The sequence below is a fragment of the Chiloscyllium punctatum genome, chromosome 24, assembly GCF_047496795.1.
Source record: "Chiloscyllium punctatum isolate Juve2018m chromosome 24, sChiPun1.3, whole genome shotgun sequence".
Taxonomy (NCBI): Eukaryota; Metazoa; Chordata; class Chondrichthyes; order Orectolobiformes; family Hemiscylliidae; genus Chiloscyllium; species Chiloscyllium punctatum.
This window is the reverse complement of record NC_092762.1, coordinates 62,383,188-62,402,725: the sequence shown is the minus strand read 5'-3', so window position 1 is coordinate 62,402,725 and position 19,538 is coordinate 62,383,188. Positions and strand designations below refer to the sequence as shown.

The 19,538-nt window shown below is 40.1% G+C and overlaps 1 protein-coding gene across 5 annotated transcripts in view; it reads right to left on the bottom strand.

Annotated features, from left to right (window-relative positions):
• mllt1a (MLLT1 super elongation complex subunit a) overlaps positions 1-19,538 on the bottom strand; it is a 115,045-nt gene that overhangs the window by 20,767 nt on the left and 74,740 nt on the right. For 3 of the 5 annotated variants that reach the window (XM_072594019.1, XM_072594017.1, XM_072594020.1), the window contains exons 5-8: positions 19,324-19,449; positions 14,358-14,930; positions 9,558-9,645; positions 7,215-7,323 (exon numbers count right to left, since the gene is read on the bottom strand). In XM_072594019.1, coding sequence (XP_072450120.1) covers positions 7,215-7,323; positions 9,558-9,645; positions 14,358-14,930; positions 19,324-19,449 — 896 coding nt within the window. Of the gene's footprint in view, positions 1-7,126; positions 7,324-9,557; positions 9,646-14,357; positions 14,931-19,323; positions 19,450-19,538 lie in introns of all 5 variants that reach the window. The other 2 variants (XR_011964019.1, XM_072594018.1) reach the window with 2 other exon arrangements.

The following is a 19,538-nucleotide window of genomic DNA, read 5'->3' as shown; positions in this document are numbered from 1 at the left end:
TAATATTATGAAGGACATGCACAGCTCAAAGAAAACACTGCAAACATTGCTAAGGTTCAACAGTGTAACATTCTCTGGTGGCTGCTTATCCTATTTGTTCTCTTCATTCTCTGTCTCTTCTAAATATTCATTATTTTCATTTGGTCAAATAAAAATCACCATGTCGAAGGTGGGGATAGGAGCTCTCTCCTTGTAATGTCATTCTATACTTAGTTAAATTCAGAGAGCTCAGATGCACACTTACCAAGTAAAGGTTTGGGCAGGCCCCAATTATATGCAGTAGTACCAGTGAAGTTAACCAACTCAAGTCATGCAACATACAATTACATTTTTCTAGCATTCTCCTTTCTACATATCCAGCTGAATATTTAGACTTGAAGGAGTCAAGAGGGCTTGTTGAACTAAGCAGAAAAATCAAAAGCCTAGTGACAGATCTACACATCCAGGTTAAGTCAGGAAATAAGGCATCCTTCACAACCATTATTAATACTTTAGCATTCTACCTGTGGTGCATCAGGGAGCACTGACTGGATTCTGAATCTACCTTACTGGCATTTTAAACTCTAAAGATATTATTCCTCCACTTTTCTATGAGGGCAGTTGCTGTTAAAGTACAAGTCTGATCACTCACTGGATAAATAATAAATACTGAAAGCTCCTTACTAATAAAATAAGAACAGATATTGCCATCAATCTTGAGGCCTCTGCATGGCCTTCTACTATCAAGTGGTTTAGAGCAGTTTGCTTTTACTACAGAGGGGCCTTGAATCCCAAATAACATTGTTTTGGTGCATCTTCCACAGCTAGACCTCCAACCCTATCAGCATCAAAAGAAGCACCATTCTTCATCAACTTCCATTGAGAAGTGCCATTGAGAACAATTACTCCACTTTACTGTCACAATCACAATTTTCTCCTTTATAGTGAGCTACAGACCTTTAAACACAGAACCTGCAATTGATTTAGTGCTCCTGTTGCACTACTCTAGAGGAAATCTTCTTCAGTGTTTATAAATTATTCAAAATATTGGGTGCGGTATATATCACAAAATTTAGCCTGGCTCATCTCTTTACTACAGGATAAAAACAAGGACTGCAGATGCTGGAAACCAGATTCTGGATTAGAGTGGTGCTGAAAAAGCACAGCAGTTCAGGCAGCATCCGAGGAGCAGGAAAATCGACGTTTCGGGCAAACGCCCTTCCTCAGGAATACAGGTATATTAACCGTTGAACTCAGATTTGATTGGCATGACTGCATCTGTCTGTTATTTAGACTGTCTTAGTTTCTGTCTAACCGACAGCCCTGATGAAGGGCTTTTGCCCGAAACATCGATTTTCCTGCTCCTCGGATGCTGCCTGAACTGCTGTGCTTTTCCAGCACCACTCTAATCCAGAATCTTTACAGGAGCAAGAGGGTCCATGACACAGTTACCTTTTTGTGTGAAGACTACAAAATAAATCTTTAGAGTTTAAACGGTCAGTTCTAGGATTTAGCATCAGCATCAAGAATGAATTTCTGAATCAGATTTGAAATCGCAATCATTCTTACAGCTGGAATTCAGAAAGTTCATCTATTAGGTTAAGTTCCGGTTTCCTCCCACAGTCCAAAGATGTGCAGCCAGGTGAATTAGCCATGCTAAATTGTCCATAGTGTTAGGTTCGTTAGTCAGAGGGAAATGGGTCTGGGTGGGTTACTCTTCAGAGGGTCGGTGTGGACTTGTTGGGCCGAAGGGCCTGTTTCCACACTGTAAGGAATCTAAATCATGAGTAACTGTTCCTCAATGGACAGAACCACAGAGCTGTGGGTTAGACAGAAACTAAGACAGTCTAAATAACAGACCTACGCAGTCATGCCAATGAAATCTAAGTTCAACGGTTAAAATTTTGAAAAGATTTAATTGTAGATACAGAGACACTACTTGCTTTGCTGGAAATAACTCAAAAACAAGGAACCATAGAATGATTAAATTAGAACTGGGTCATTCAAGAGGGAAAATGAAAAGTATTGCGTTGCACAAATTAAAGCAAATATAGGATTTTTTTTCTCTCAACAGGCTGTGGATTTTAGGATAATTGGAGATTTCAAGGCTGAAACTGAAATTTTTGTTTGGCAAGAGTACCAAAGCATAGAGCTATGGTGAATAAACAGAATTAATGTATAAATCAACAATGATCTAATTAAATGTTAGTGCAAGCTTGAAGAGCTGAATGGCCTGCTCCTGTATTTATGTTTCTACAATGATTGTCCTGGAGAGCTGAGAAAGGACACGAGTTCCTGCAAAGCCTATAGATGAAAAATATTAGCTAGTTCTGTTGTTATACGATCTTCTAAATAAAAATGGTTGCAAAAGTGCCATTTATTTTGTGCATTCTCATACAAATAAGAATAAAAGTGATTGACAGCACTCAATTTATAGTACAGTACATCATAATGTTTGATAGACTGATGAACCCCCAGCAAAAAAGACTAATTATTGTTCCCTCTTTTAATGAAACAGGAATCTTATTTTGGAATAATAGAAAATACCAAGCCTAGATTTTCAAGTCCATTCCCAATACATAAATGCATTACTCCTAGGTATCACAGAGGTGATCAATTTGGAAGTCATATTAAAGTCATGAAGCAGTTCATGTCTATGCAGCATACAAACAGCTGCCACAATAGGACGACATTATCCAACTGATATATTGGTACAGGCTGGGTTTCCTGCCTTTGGAATATTTTGTTAATACAATTATGATTGTGGGCAAATTAACTGTAAGAGAGGGGACAAGTACTGCAAAATAAATTTAAAACATAAATCAAGAAGAGGAGAGGAACAAGAGAGGCGAGACAAAAACAGACAGAGCAGCAGCAGCAGACTTAGGAGAAGTTAGTATGGGATTAAAAAGGGGAAGCAAGAGCAGAGATGTCCCAGAAGCAGACAGACCACAGTGAAACTGCTTCAACAAAATCAAAGCGTGATATTACAGGACAGGCAGTCATCATTGGTGGGTTTTCTCTATGTCTCCTGAATGGATATTGATTGTGGTTAAGTACAACTTAAACTTAACAAAGGTAATTAATACTTTAAAACTTCAAACCTAAGTGCTTTAGCTTGAAAGCGTTCAGTGCTTCTGGTTGCTGGCTGACATACAAATAAGATTCTCCTTGTTTATACTCCAGTAGGAGAACAGGTAAAATAAAAGCAGAGCTCCATATTCTATTACATTAAGGTGCATCACAGGAGCTCAGACCTGTCCTACACGATTTGGGAATTCCTAGATGTTTCTGGAAGCCTGGATAACCACGGTTATGGGAAATGCCTGCAGCTGGAGTATCACAAACTCTATGTTTTGGAGCTTATGCGGCAGCTGAGGACACTATAGTGCATTTGTGAGACTGACAGATACATGGAGAGCACATTTCAAGAAGTTGTCACCCCATAGCTTAAGGAACTGTAGGCAGGAGGGAATAGGTGACTGCCAGATAGAAGGAAGGGACCAGATGGATCCTTGAGCGAATGTCCCCTGAGTGAACCTCACTTGTAAACTATTTCTTAGACTTCAAAAAGGGTGAGAAAACAGTTCCGTGTGGAGGAGAGGCAGAGCCAAGGCCAGGGGCGTATGTTGGTCAGTTACTCAGGGGAGGGGAAAGGGGACAGGAGGAATAGGGAGAGAGGATTAATGTGGCAGGGCAACGGTGGTCAGAGTTTATTAGTGAAGGAAGTAGATAGATGCTTCTGCAGCTGCGCAAATGACTCCAGGATGGTATGTTGCCTCCCAGATGCCAGGATCAAGGTTATCACAGAATAGCTGTAGGACATTCTGAAGGGAGGAGGGTGAACAGCCAGAGGTCACAGTCATGTTGGGGCCAAAGAAGATAGAGAAATAAGGTACTTGCAGACAAACTGTAGGGAGTTAAAGGAGGCAGTGGCATAGCAGCAGCGTTATTAACCAAGTTAACCCTAACTAACGTTCTGGGGAAATCGGTTTGAATCCCATGGAGAAATATAAATTCAATATTTTAAAATCTGGAGCTAGCATAATGTAACCACTGACAATTGTAAAAACCTATCTGGGTTACGTAGTGCCCTTTAGGAAAGAAAAACTGCCATTCTTAGTCTAATCTACACATGACTCAATCTGCCTTAAATGTGATTGACTCTTAACTGTCCTCTGAATGCAAACATCCCATGAATAAATAAATAACAAGAAGGTAGGAAATTCAAAAGAAGGACTTCAAAGGTAGTAATCTCCAGATTACTGCTAGTGCCATGCACTAGTGACTATAGGAACAGAAGGATATAGCAGTTGAATGTTGCAGAGATGGAAAAGGAGGAGAGCTTCAGATTCCTGAAATTTATTGGAAGTCGAGCCAGTGAGGCTGGAACTTGTACAGATGGATAGAAACAGGTCGCACGTCCTTACATAGAGGTTGGTTACTGTTGTTCGGGTGGATTTAAATTAGACTGGCAGTGGTTTAGAATCCTGATCAGTAGTTCAGAGCAGAGAGAAGCTGAGATGGAATTAGAAGTTCAAACACGAAGAGGTGTGTGTGGAAGCAAGCGAAACAAAGTAGGGGAGCATTTTGGAGATAGTGACCTTACTTATCATTTTCCATAACTATCCTAAATATAAGCATGGGCCTGGAATAAAAGTTTTAAAGTAAGGAAAGGCTGATTTTACTAAGGTTTGATTTAACCAAGTGAATAGGGAGCAGCGACTAGCAAATAAAACTGTGTCAAAGCAGTGCAAGTTGTTCAAGGAGGAAATAGTAGAAGCAAAGGGCAAATATGTTCTTGTATAAACACAGCGGGAACAAGACTGAAGAATCCTGGATGTCAAGGGGCATAAAAGTTAGGATTAGAAAAAAAATGGGCAGAATAGATGGTTAAGGCAGCATATAGGATATTGCCTTTATTAGCTGAGGCACAGAATATAAGAGAAAGGAAGTAATGCTGATACTGTATAAACAGCTGGTTAGGCCATAACTGTAATGCAATTTAGGTCACATAAAACGAAGGTTGTGACTGCATTGGAGAGGGTGCACAGGAGATTTACCAGGATGCCACCTAGGCTGTGAAGATTGGATAGTATGGGGTTGCTTTTCTTGGAGCAGCGATGGGCAACAAGGGACCTGATAGAGCTGTATAAGATTACATGGGCATAGAAAGGGGGGATGGGAAGGCACTTATCTATTACTAAAGGGGTTAATAACTCGGAGGAAAAAAATTAAGAGGTGGCAGTCAGCTAAAAGGGGGATTGAGAAGTAATTTATTTTATTTTTACACAGAGGGTGGTGGCAGTGTAGAACTTTCTGCATTTGAATAGTTTCTAGATATTCACTTGCCATTGCCATAACTGAAGCTATAGGTCAAGAGCAGAGAAAATGGAATTAGTGTCATATGATCTTCATTGAGTAAGTTTGCAGGTCTCACCAAAATTGAAGGTGCAGTGGGCAGTGAAGAAGATCACCTCAGAGTACCACAACATCTTGACCTGATGGGCCAATGGGCGAGGAATGGCATATGGAGTTCAATTTAGATATAAGAGTTGGGAGGTCATATTGCGGCTGTACAGCACATTGGTTAGGCCACATTTGGAATACTGTGTGCAATTCTGGTCTCCCTGCTACAGGAAGGATGTTGCGAAACTTGAAAGGGTTCAGAAAAAGGATGTTCAAGGATGTTGCCAGGGTTGGACGGTTTCAGCCATAGGGAGATGCTGAATAGATTGGGGTATTTTCCCTGGAATGTTGGAGGTTGAGAGATGACCTTACAGAGGTTTATAAAATCATGAGGAGCACGGACAAGGTCTTTTCCCCAGGGTGGGGGAGTTGAAAACTGTAGTGTATACATTTAAGGTAAGAGGAGAAAGATTTAAAAGGGACCGAAGGGACAACTTTTTCACGCAGAGGGTGGTGTGTGCATGGGATGAGCAGCCAGAGAAAGTGGTGGAGGCTGGTACAATTACAACTTTTAAAAGGCATCTGGATAGAGGGCTTAGAGGGATTTGGGCCAAATACTATCAAATGGGACTAGATTACGATACCTAGTCAGCATGGATGAGTTGGACTGAAGGGTCTGTTTCCATGCTGTACGTCTCTTTGGAGATAAATGTGAGTTCCTGAATTTTGGAAAGGCAAATCAGAGCAGGACTTACACACTTAATGGTAAGGTCCTGGGGTGTGTTGCTAAACTCAGAGACCTTGGAGTGCAGGTTCATAGTTCCTTGAAAGTGGAGTTGCATGTAGAGAGGACAGTGAACAAGGCATGTGGCATGCTTTTCTTTATTGGTCAGAACACTGAGTATAGGAGTTAGGATGTCATGTTGCAGCTGTACAGGACATTGGTAGGCCACTTTTGGAATATTGTGTACAATTCTGGTCTCCCTCCTATAGGAAAGATGTGAAACTTTAAAGGGTTCAGAGAAGATTTGCAAGAATGCTGCCAGGGTTGGAGGATTTGAGCAAAAGGAAGAGGCTGAATAGGCTGGGGCTGCTTTCCCTGGAGCATCAGAAGCTGAGGGGTAATAAAATCAGAAGGGGCATGGATAGAGTAAGTAGACAAGGTCTTTTCCCTAGGTGGCGGAGTCCAGAACTAGAGGGCATAGGTTCAGGGTGAGAGGGAAAGGATTTAAAAGGGACCTAAGGGACAATGTTTTCACACAGAGGGTGGTGCATGTATGGAATGATCTGCTAGAGGAAGTGGTGGAGGCTGGTACAATTTAACATTTAAAAGGCATCTGGATGGGTATATGAATAGGAAGGGTTTAGAGGGATTTGGGCCAAATGGGACCAGATTGATTTAGGATATCTGGTCGGCATAGATGAGCTAGACTGAAGGATCTGTTTCTGTGCTGTACACCTCTATGACTGACATGGATGTGATGGGCTAAATGGCCTCCTTTTGTGCTATTAATTTATATTGACTTGTGCTTAACAAGAACATCGTCAAGAGAAAAAATACACTATTCTTCTTCTAAAGTAAGTACAGACTCTTAATTGATTGTGACTAGTTTAGTAGTAAATCTCATCCTGGGCTGTAAGTTATTCAGTAAAACAACTCGGGAAGCTTTTTATTTTTTAAAAGGGCTATTGGTGCTTAGACTTGGTCAAGGTATACAAAGGTGATCAAAATTTCTACCTTGGGTCCAGAGTGCACAGCTTCCAAACAATGGTTGAAACACAACTGAACTTTCTTTGTCACATTCCCATCTGTTAAGCTCACCGACCTGTGATCTCTGCTAACTGCGATGTTTTTTACAGGCCTTTCCTCCTCGGAGCTGCTGTCATCATCAGAGCCTTCGGATTGGATTTCCTCTACCATAGACCGCAGGGGCCCTAGAGAAAAAAGAAGTTGAACAGGGATCAACAATTAAATTGATGAGCAACTGGCATCTGTATCTCTCCATGTGGTTTAGTGTAAAGTCCAATACTTCTAGTGGGTTTTTTTTAAACTTAATAGGCAACAGTAGAGATTGAGTTATTTCAGTCTGAAATGACATCATTAATAGGATCAGTCTTGTACAGTTACCTACTCCCTCCTTTTGAAAAGTCAGTCACAAGTAATCCACTATCAAAATGTCTTCTTAGTCAGATGCGCATACAGACTTTTCTCAGCTGCCAATAGATGGACTTAAAAAACAAAAGCTGAAATCAAGACACACAAGCAATGCACACTTTTTATCTTAGTTTCTAAAATAGAAAGCTTTTCAAAAGAGCTTTATATTCAAGTATCCAAGCAAGAGGTGTTCTAGTATCACTAAACTGGTTCTACATTCTTCTCAGTTTCATTTAAAAGTCTAATAGCCGATGCTGAGGAAAGATCTAAACAATTTTACGACAGCACTGAAAGAAGAATATCTGCAGAATGGGGAGAGGTACAATGCTTCCTCATGCTTCAGTGCCCAGCAGGGTAGCATCTCTATGGTTATCCAGTTTTCATGGCTAAGGTCATGCACCATATAATCTCCATCCTGCCCGTACATTCAAGCTCACTGCCAGGATCTCAAACAAATCTATCAGGCCTGATTGTCCCCTCCTTGGATTGGCATCAGAAGGAATACCTTTTATGCAGACTAAAAATTACATTTATTCATTTACATGGTCCTGTTATTTCTAGGCAAAAGGTATATATCCACATATTACACAGTTTTCACTGAAAAAAAGGCTACGGAAACAGCCAATCCTCACTGCAACCTGAAGGTCATGCCTCGATCAACCAGAATCAACTTGTTTGTTCGGACTTAATAAGTTAACTAAAACAGTAACAATTCCTATTTTTATCTCCATGCCAATACAGTTCTACTGACCAGCAACCTCTTCTCATGCTATAAATTGCTGTGTCCTTTCTAAACTTGGTTTTCTTACATTTCAGACCTGATAGGTGCAAGATTAAAAAGTTGGTTTTCAGATCTCCTTTTAGCAATGTTAAAGTTCTGTACTTCCAACAGGAATTTCAATTGGTCTGCAAGGCTCAGTACCACAGCTCGACATTTATTGGTAAATTTAGAGTGAAATGTAAGGTGCATGATTAAGGAGTTTGTAAGTCGCATAAAAATTGGTTTATTGGTTGATAGCCAAGACAATAGAGGTCGAGAGCAGGAAGTAAACTGCAAGCTGATCAGGTAGGCAAAAAGTAGCAAATGGAACTCAATCTAAAAATGTGTGAGTTAGTGCATTTGCAGAGAGCAAACAAGTAAAGGGCATGCACAATAAATGTTTGCATGTTGAGAGGTGCAGAGGAACAATGGAAAGAATTGTTTGTCAGTGCTGTACATTCTCAATATTTCTATTTGTGTGAGGAGGAAATGAAAAAGTCATCAGCAAATGTCCAATCCGTGCTTAAATGATAGCTTGAAGGACTGGAAGCTAAAAATGTGGATAAGTGGGATAATTTACAGAGAGGGTAATGCTGATGGAACAACAGAAGGCACAGAATACAAAGGAAGCAATACTGACCATAGAGCTGTTTCTGTGCTATGCATATCTTTGACTCTACGGGGCTGGGTCTGGCCATCTTTGAGACTACTCTGGCCACGTCCTAATGCTCACTCTGCTTTGAATATTATTGAGCCATGTCCTCAGTTGGGTGAAGTCCTTTTAGGTCATAGGAATTTAGTACTTAGGTGCAGGAATAGGCTATTTGCGCCTTTGAGTCTACTCCACCTTTCAATAAAAACATGGTTGATCTCGGTTGTGGTTTCAACTCCACATTCCTGCCTGGCATTCCCCCATTACCCTCAACTCCCTTGTTTATCATCCATACTGACAGAAGTTCAATCACCCTTCCACAAAATTCTAGAAACATTATAAAAGACTGGAAAGAAACATGAACATCATAGCACAATGAAGCAATGAACAAACGCTTAACATTAGAAAGAAACATTCAAGTCAATGACGAAACATCTGAAACAAATTCATTGGCGGGCAGTGGGCAAGTGGTCAAAACAAATTTACTCCGTCTACCTTCAGTTTGTATATCTGGTCGCATTTAGGCTCATTTCAGGACAGATCCAGAGCACTAAAAATATGTGAACTGTTGTGTGAACAGCAATGTTGAGAAGATTCCATACCTTGTCTGTGGTTTTGAGATGGTGCAAAATCGGAATCTGAGCTTGAATCTGAACTTGAGCTTGAGTTGGACTGACTAGTCCGTACAGACTAAAAAGAGAAAAGAACGCAAGTCAGTCATGAAAATTACTGACAGCTAATAAACTGAACTCAATATTAATAAATCACAGCTTATTTTTAAGTTCTTGTGAGGACCGGATGGGTGGCAAGGTGATTGCACACCTTGCTTCTGTAATTAGCCATAGTCCACCAAGACCATTTGGTATTTCTCTCCATAAAAGAGAGATCTGCAATAAATGACTTTCAGGTACAGGCCTCGTCTGTTAGCTACCAACCTGGGAAAAGTACCAGTTTGTTGGCAAGTGTTTGTGGTCACATGTCAGTGCCAAAAATAATCTGATTGGCAATGCAAGGGAATGAGTGTTTTAAAGAGGAAATCTCAGTAGGGAGGGAGGAATGTAAATCTTGGGGATGCACACATCTCCTTGTATGAATGTGGAATGGGTGAGGTGAGGTGTATTATTTGTCTAAAAATGCTCAAATTGGATAGAAGCCTGCAGATTGACCAAGTGCTTTGAACTGCAGTGATTTACAGGAGGTTTTATGTGAATATGCAGAAGGGAAGTAGCCAAGTAACTTGCTTCCACAAACAACATTCTGGTCAGATACTGTTCAACTTGCAGCTTTAGCTTTTTTTTTACAGGCTACTTGGTTACACCAATGCTCTTCAATGCAAACTTGCATTTATAGGAACTGCAGTTTGGGCAGCAGTAAAAGGAACAAGGCAAGGTGCTGTCTGAATGATAAACAGGCTGATTTAGGAGGCTGATTTAACAGACTGAGCAATTCAATCAAGGTCTAACAGTACTTATCATATTGCATCAACCTTTATGGACAATTATTTTCCAATTAGGGTAGAACGTGTTCTTATCTGGCAGTCTGATGATGCACCTGCACCTTTCAGTTACTTATGCGCTGACAGGACAGACAAATGTACTGTCAAGAAGCATCAGATTATTATTACTTAGTATGATGTTGAATTGGGAAAACAAATGCTAAATGTTGATCTACAGTCAATATTAAGGGACTGACTAACATAGTTTCAACATGGAGAAACAGTGGAGTCCAACTGGAATTGTGCCATGGACTTAAGATCATTTAAGAAACATACAAGTCAAAAATACACGCGAAATTGATCATTTCAAAATCTCCTCCAATCTGGATGTCCAAAACAAAGCTGAAGACTGCATCATTGTGGGATCAATTTGGGAATGAGTTTCAGGATGTTAATTGCTACATTTTAAAACAAAGTGATGACAACTTTAATTGTATTCCAAAAACAATGATAGCAATTTGAGAGTGGCTGCCCTGTTATTATCACTGCACCGTTTAGCCAATGATAGCCACACAATGAGGCGACAGATTAGCAAGGAGTGTCTCTTGTATCTTTAGCAGTGGTAACAGGTCCCAGAAAAACAGTAGAAAAGCTTCACTGATCACATTGGTACTGTAAGGTCTGCTTTCCTGCAGATCAGACGTTACACAGAGCCAGATGCCTGTGCTAGAGATATTGCAAAAAACGTGCAGTGATGATGGTGATGTGTTCTCAGGATAATATGGATGGATGTCCTACTGCCCCAGCACCAAGCCTCTCTGATATCTGAAGTATGGTAGAAACACTAATTGCCTACTAGTACTGGTTAGAGACAAAAAAAACTGCAGATGCTGGATTCCAAGGTACACAAGCAGGAGACTGGAAGAACACAGCAAGCCAGGCAGCATCAGAAAGTGGAGAAGTCAACGTTTTAGGTGTAACCCTTCGGTGTCTCCACTAGTAGCTTCAAATGATCAGAATAAAAGGCAGCAAATTACACAGCCAGTGACAGTTTGAAGCCTGCATTGGAGGTTAGCCAGAGGTTAGGGTGCTGCATGCACCATTAACTCGCTGACTGTTCTCTTTCACTGCTCCTCGACAACTCTGGGTAGGAACACCTCTGCTGATGGTTTTTGATGTGGGGATACACATATCTAAGTGCAGCATGCCTTGGTTCGACCAACCCATCATGCATCCCTTACTCCTACTGTCTTCCCAAAAAGCAGAATTAGAAAAGAATTCCAAATGAGAATCCACGGATTGGGGAATGGGTGGAACACATGGTAAAGAAAAATGACAACCTCTCAGCAAACAGCACTAAGACAGAAATGAAGTAGTTGATGCAGTGAAAAGTCAAATAAATTTATCAAAATGGAATCTGTGAAGCTTTTTGCAAATCCTATCCATGTAGCTACTGTTTCTTCAAGTTGGGTTTGCTTTGTTTTTTTCTGTTGTGCCTAGCAACCCAGGATAAGTCTTTTACAACAGCAAGAACATGGAGGTAGAAATGACACCATTCAGGACATATGACATCACCATATCCTAATACTGTATAGTTTGCATGCACTCATCCAAAAACAACAGGTGAGGTAAGACTGCTGAAACCAAAGCCAAAAATATATTAGATGCTAAGTCAGAGTCCAAGAAGAATGGAATTCCAAAAATAAAGAAAGCAAATGCTGCCGAGTCACAGCAGGTTGGCAGCATCTGTGGAGAGAAACAGAATTAATGTTTCGAGTCCAAAGACTCTTATTTGGAAGAACTCTGAAGAGTCACATTGAACTTGAAACTTTAACTGTTCTCTCTACTAATGCTACAAGAGTTGCTGCTGTGTTTCTCCAGTGATTTCCTCTTTTTATTTCAAATTTGCAACATCTGCAGTACTTTGCTTTTAATATGAGGATGGAACTCTTGTTCAGTTTCCACTCTGGGCTCCTAGGCTAACAAGAGTGACCAAGATCAAACAATATACTTTAATACATACACTTGCAGCCCATCCCCAATTGCTCTGGCAAAGGTGATGGTGAGTTGAATTCTTGCATCCCTGCAGTCCATGGAAGTTGATACATCCAGAGCGCAATTAGCGAGAGAGTTCCAGGATGGTGACTGAGTGACAGTCATGGAACAGGATATATTTTCAAGTCAGGTTGGTAGATGGCAAATGTCACTGCCACTGTGTAGCAGCAGTGGAGGGAGTGAATGTCTGCAATAGAGACTTTAGTGCAAGTGAAAACTTCACAACAGGATGTCACTGCATTTAGAAGCAACCAGGGGGCATTTCGCATATCCAGAATGTTTCAATACTTAATAATGATATTAAGGACAAGCCAAACAAAGACACACATAAGAATTCCTAGAAGCATGGCATTCCAACCAGAACTCTATCAACAAACACAGTGAGTTAGACCCCCATCTACCACCCCCTGAGAAAAAGAACAGGAAATGACATCACCACAAGAAATGATATCACCAACCCAAAGAAACCCAAACATATAAATAGAAAGCAGGAATCGTGAACAGTGCTTCACCTGGAGGCCGACTGAAGATGTTACCTAGTAGGATGACGAAATGTCTGGAAATGAACCTTCCAGCTCAGCGAGCAAATCTACATTCAGAACCTCAAACTGAGCTACAAATCTTCTCAAAACTCGCTAAGATATATAATTTTTAAAAAATAAATTCAAAAGGACCTGCGCTTAACAGGAACATTGAATGCATCCAATTATTAAAGAAACAGCAAACTCTGGACTATTTTGTCTTGTACCCTGTGCTTATATTTTAAACAGATTAAAAAGACTCTCGAATTATTTTTATATCAGGATTCTACAAGAGTTCCAAACAAATTCTTAAACAACGAAAGAACAAGTGAACAGTAGCAGGAACAAGAAATATTTGTTTATTCTGTATCTTCACAGGCACCGTTATCTTTTTGGGCAATAGTGTAAAGTGATGAAGAGATTAGCAGGCTGATTATCAACTTTTGCTGACGTTGTAAATGCTCCTTCAGTAGTCAATAAATCCTGGTGAGGGATTTGAATCCCAAGCCTCTGACTGAGAGGAGGGATGCTCCCATAAGACCTCCGATGATAGACTTTTACCAGAGTTTTAAAGTTTAATAACAGTTTACAACTTGCATGCTCATCAGTGTTATATTTTATTTTCTTGCAATTAGCAAGAATAGCAGCACAAATCAGCATCACTCCAAAGACTCCAGATAGATTTCATTCTTTAAAATAGCAGACTAATACTTTTAACATAATTACCAAAACTATAAAATGCAAATAACTGTTCAATTAAACAACTGTCAATTCAGCAAATATTGTGTTCGACAGAATGGTATGGTTAGTTTTGCCTGCTCTATCAGAAAAGTTCACAGCTTATCTTCCAACACAATCTCTGAGTATCTAAAAATTTACCAATTTCACCACCAAAGCATCATCAAGGGCAACTAGGGACAGGAAATAAACATTGGTCAAGCATACATACTAGGAGGCTGCCAAAATGAAACACCAAATGCAGGCAATGTGCTGGGTGGGAGGAAGAGACTTCTGTGGTTCCTGCTATGGACAATTGTTGTGGTGGTGGGGAGATATCGCTGCCCCCTCCTAATTCTTCCCATCTCCCAGCTCCACAGTCTATTGGTTGGATTTAGATTCCAGAATGACACAAAAGCCAGTCTGCAAAACAAATTGCTTCAACAAGCACAGCAAATGTTTGTCCTTCTTCCAAGTTGGGAAACACAGGGCTTAATTTTCTTGGCCCACTGACAACAGTCTGGGTGGTGGGAGGAATGATGACTTGGGTAGGATCAGTAACTCTCATAATAATAATTTTCACAATCTTATTTCTTATTATTCTGCAGTATTGAATACCAAAGAAATACTCCCCTTTAGCAACCCCATTTAGATTTTAGTATATGGTTCATTACCTCAGATTTGGACACCACTTCATCTTCTGAATTACAGTCATCTGAATCAACAGCCTTCTTCACCTCTTTCACATTACTTTCAGATTTAACCTTCTCTGCTTTAACGTTCACTTTTTCCTTTTCTTTTTCATTCAACTTCTTTTTGTCAGCATACGAAGAAGAAGAAGAAGAAATTCTTGGCGAGACACTCGGGAAGCTTTTCGATGACTCAGAAGTGCTTTTCTTTTGTTTTTTGGCATTGACTTTCAGTGAATCTGTGTTAGAGGGCCTCTTAATACTGGGCTTTGATTCCTGATGGAGGTTACCTCCGCCCTTGGGCGACATGCTATCTAGTTTAGACTCCTTGAAGGCAGGTTTTGGTTCTTTAGAAGTTGCCTTTGGAGTAGCCTTTTCTTCCTTTGAAGTCTTGCTCTCTGCCGATTTTCGTGATGACTCCTTGGATGATTTATTATGTTCCTTTTCTGGTTCTTTTACAGTTGGCTTGTTCTCAGTATCTTTCACAGGTCGGTCTCTGTGCTCTTTCGTGACTTTGTGAGGTTTTGAGGATTTGCTGCTTTCTCGGTTTGTGTCCTGCTTTGAAAGGACAGAGGTAATTAACAGAGGAACCAGTCACAACTTCGAACTTCAGGAAGTTGTTTGCAAACATGAAGGTTACTCAAACAACAGCACTATCGTGCAAAAATTAAACAGTGCTCACAGATAAATTTTGAAAATATATATGAAAACAATTGAAAATTGCACATTTTCATTCCTGTATTTTAACTGTAGACTACACTTTGATCCCTGATAAGCCTGAGTGTTACCAATGATCAATACCTAGATATTAAAAATTGTTTTACAACACAGATGCAAAATTCTTTTTTGAAATGTGCTAATATCGTACTTTTTAATTGATTAAAATAAAAATCTGGACATGGATGTCCTGAGGCTATAGAGTCACAGAAATGTACAGCATAGAATCCTTCGGTCCAACTTGTCCATGCCGGCCATATATACTAAATTCATCTAGTCTCATTTGCCAGCATTCGGCCCATATCCCTCTAAACCCTCCCAATTCATATACCCATCCAGGGTACCTTTTAAATGTTGTAATTGTACCAGGGTCCACCACTTCCTCTGGCAACTCATTCCTTACACGCACCACCATCTGTGTGAAAATGTTGCCCCTTAGGTTCCTTTTAAATCATTCCCTTCTCACCTGAAACCTCTGCCTTCTAGTTTTGGACTTACCTATCCTGGAGAAAAGACCTTGTCTACTTACCCTATCCATGCCCCTCATGATTTTATAAACCTCTATAAGGTCATCTTCTGCCTCTTATGCTCCAAACAAATAGCCCCAATCTATTCAGCATCTCCCTATTACTCAAACCTTCCAACCCTGGCCATATCATTGTAAAACCTTTCTGAACTCTTTCAAGTTTAATGACATCTTTCCTATAGTGTGGAGACTAGAACCAAACATAGTATTCCAAAATTAACCTAACCAATTTCCTGTACAGCCGCAACATGACCTCCCAACTCTTATACTCAATGCACTGACCAACAAAGGCAATAAGAACCAAACATCTTCTTCACTACGTGTCTACCTGCCACTCCACTTTCAAGAAACTATGAACCTGGACTCCAGGGTCTCTTTATTTAGCAACACTCCCCAGGACTTTACCACTAACCATATAAGTCCTGCCCTGATTTGTCTTACCAAAATGCAGCACCTCACATTTATCTAAATTAAACTCCATCTGCCGTTCCTTGGACCACTGGCCCATCTGATCAAGGTACCATTGTACTCAGAGGTAACCTACATCGCAGTCCATTACACTGCCAATTTTGGTGTCAACTGGAAACTTACTAACCATACCTCCTACATTTACATCCAAATCATTTATATAAATGACAAAAAACAGTGGTCCCAGCACCGATCCTTGCAGCAACTGCTGGTCACAGGCCTCCAGTCCGAAAAGCAACCCTGAGAGGAGTGATATCAGTACAAGTGCTTGTAAACTACTGGATATCTCCTAAACCATCATAAACCTTGTTACGACATTGGAGTCTATATTGTATGCATGCTATGTTGCATCAATAGCAACACACAAAGAGACACATTACTATAAATATTGATTGCATCGACTCAATAATAGCACTATCATCTTAGTATTAAAAGATGGTCAGCTTAAGTCTCACTCCAGGAACTGAACACTAACCAGGTTGAATACTTTAGTGCAGTTCTGACTAAGTGCGACATCATCGGGTGAGATATTAAAGTAAGGCCCTAATGTATCAACTTAGATTAGTGTAAAAAGGTCCCATGATGCTACTCAAAGAAAACCAAGGAAGTTCTGATCAACAGCTAACCCACAGTCCAAGTAAATTAAATGATCATTAGTTTCCTTATTTTTTTCTACATTTCAAAAGTAATCAATTGGCTGAGAAATATTTTGGGATATCTGAAGATATAGGTTAATCTCAATACAGGTGCTTGTTTTATTTTAGTTTTACATTTGAATGCATGTCCTATCTTTATGGCAAAATTACATCACACAATCTCCATGAGATCTGTGTGGCACTCCCAAGTGTTAACTTTAAACAGGTGAGTTTAACTCCCTCTTTACTCTTACCTTTCAGATATTCCAGCTACAAATATGCATATTCCACAGAGTAAAAACAATCACCATAAACAGAGTGATCACCACATTCTGCAATGTGGTGACAAATCAGTGATAATCCTGTAGTTTCATAGTTGTCTTCATGAGGAACTTATTTGGGATTTATATTCGCAAAAGCACAATATAAGTTTACAACAACAATAGAAACTTCAAAATAATAAGGAAATCCAAGGTGATTCATAAAACAAAGTTTAAGCCACAATAAGCTATATTAGGTCAAATGCTAAAAGCCTGGTCAAAGATGTCTTTAAATGGCAAGAGACAGAGAGACAAAAAGATTTCGGGAGGGAATTCCAGAGTTTAGGGTTCCGACAAATTGGCCAGGCATTAAAGAGGGAGTAAACAAAATCTATGCTGATCATTTGGCAAGTACTGGAGAAGTGCAGATAGCTTGAAGGGTTGTGGGAATAATGGGGATTACAGCGATAGAGAGCACTGAGGTCGTGAAAGGATTTGAAAATAAAGAGAAGGATTTTAAAATTGTTTGACTAGAATTCAATGTTGGCCAGCAAGCATAGGTACAATGGATAAACAGAATTCAGTGCTATAAGGACCACAGGCAGTGGACTTATGGATGATTTTATGGAGGTTAGAAAATGGGAGCTGGGCCAGAAATGCTTTGAGATAGTCAAGCCTATGGTAACAGAGGCATTGATGAAGGTTTCAGCAGGTTAGCTGAAGAACAAGCTAGTCAAGAGATTAAGGAAACAATGGGAAATGGACAGGAAGAAGACAACACAGATAGGTTTGCTGAATAGGTCGACGGGAGACGGATGAAATTTAGTGCAGAAATGTGTAAGATGGTACATTTTGGGAGGACTGGGAATATGCACTACATTGAAAGATTGGCAACAGAGGTGTACGGATGAATAAAATATCCTTGGGCTCTGTCTTTAAAAACCTTTGGATCTAAATGTTTGACTTTTGTGACAAATCATCATGATCATGACAGCAAAAACATAGTATGACATTATATCTTCACTGCAACATTCACTCGTTTTCCCATGAGATAGATGAAGCAAGATCACATAAAATCATTTTAACAGTCCTGGCTTGATTTAAAAGAAAGAGCTTCTGTGCAAATCCAATAAATAATTAAGAGGTCATGCACAATCTTGCCAGCATGGTGGCTCAGGGACCTGGGTTTGATTCCAGCCTTGGGTGATTGCCTATGTGGTGCGTGCACATTCTCCCAGTGTCTGCGTGGGTTTTGTCTGGGTGCTTCGGTTTCCTCCCACGGTCCAGCGATGTGCAGGTTAGGCAAATTGGCCATGCTAAATTGCTCATAGTGCCCAGGGATGTGCAGGCTAGATGGATTAGCCATGGGAAATGCAGCGTTACAGGGATAGGGTTTGGTTGGGATGTTCTTTGGAGGGTCAGTATGCGCCCAATGGGCCAAATGGCCTGTTTCCACACTAGCCATTCTATGATCTAGTAAGAATTGCACAGACATTACTGGTGATGGATAAAACCACATAGCACCACTTATCCTTTGAGTGGCACAGGGATGGACAGTGGTGCCAAGATTACCATGTCACATGACTCCCAATGCTCCTGGCACCCTATCACTGAAAGATCAATAATTTAGAAGATCTTCTAGATTAAAAGGCACAACGAAGTTACTTTCATTTTAAACCCATCATTTTAAGTTAATCTATTATGTGACTGACAGTGAAATTCTACTGACAATGTTTTTTTTCCATTCGTTCACCAGATCTGGTTATCACTGGCACAGGCCACCATTCATTACCCATCCCTAATTGGCCAGAGGGCAGTCACGTTTCAACCACATTGCTGTGTGTGTGAAGTCACATGTAGGCCAGACCAGGTAAGGATTGCAATTTCCTTCTCTAAAGGATATTAGTGAAGCAGATGATATTTTTTCCAACTATCAACACTGGACTCATGGTCGCCATTTGACTCCAAATCCAGATTTTTATTGAATTCAAATTCTACTATCTGCTACAGCAGGATTCAAACATGGGTGCCAGAACATTACCAGGTTGAGGTTACCAGGTTGCATCCCCCAAATTCAGAGTCCTATGTTTTACAACTAGAGCTACTTGGACAGAGAAAATGCAGTGGAGGTAGTTTGAGCCTTCAAAGATTGATCAGTCAACTGGCAGAGATTTCCCACCAATATAAAACCACAGATTCAATGGAAAGTAAATCAAGTGAAACCTAGCAGTGAAGGTGAAAATTTATCCTCAATATTTCTTCTGGATTAGAATTTTAAATTTGAAAATAATTTCACATTTATAAAATATTTTGAATGTAGAACAATTCTGGGTTAAATAACTGACCTTTGACCCATGAGATGGTTTGCTTTTCTTCGGATCAGAGAATGCAGAGAGAGGAATTGTGGGCAGCATGGGATAATCTGGACTTGGTCTGGAGGTTGTGTCAGTTCCTTCAGGCATTACCATAACCTAAAAAAACAAAAGAAAGACTGTCTGGCTATTTGTTAGGTAGAATGATTTTATTAGGCAGAGATAATGAGAAACTTGAATACCATACA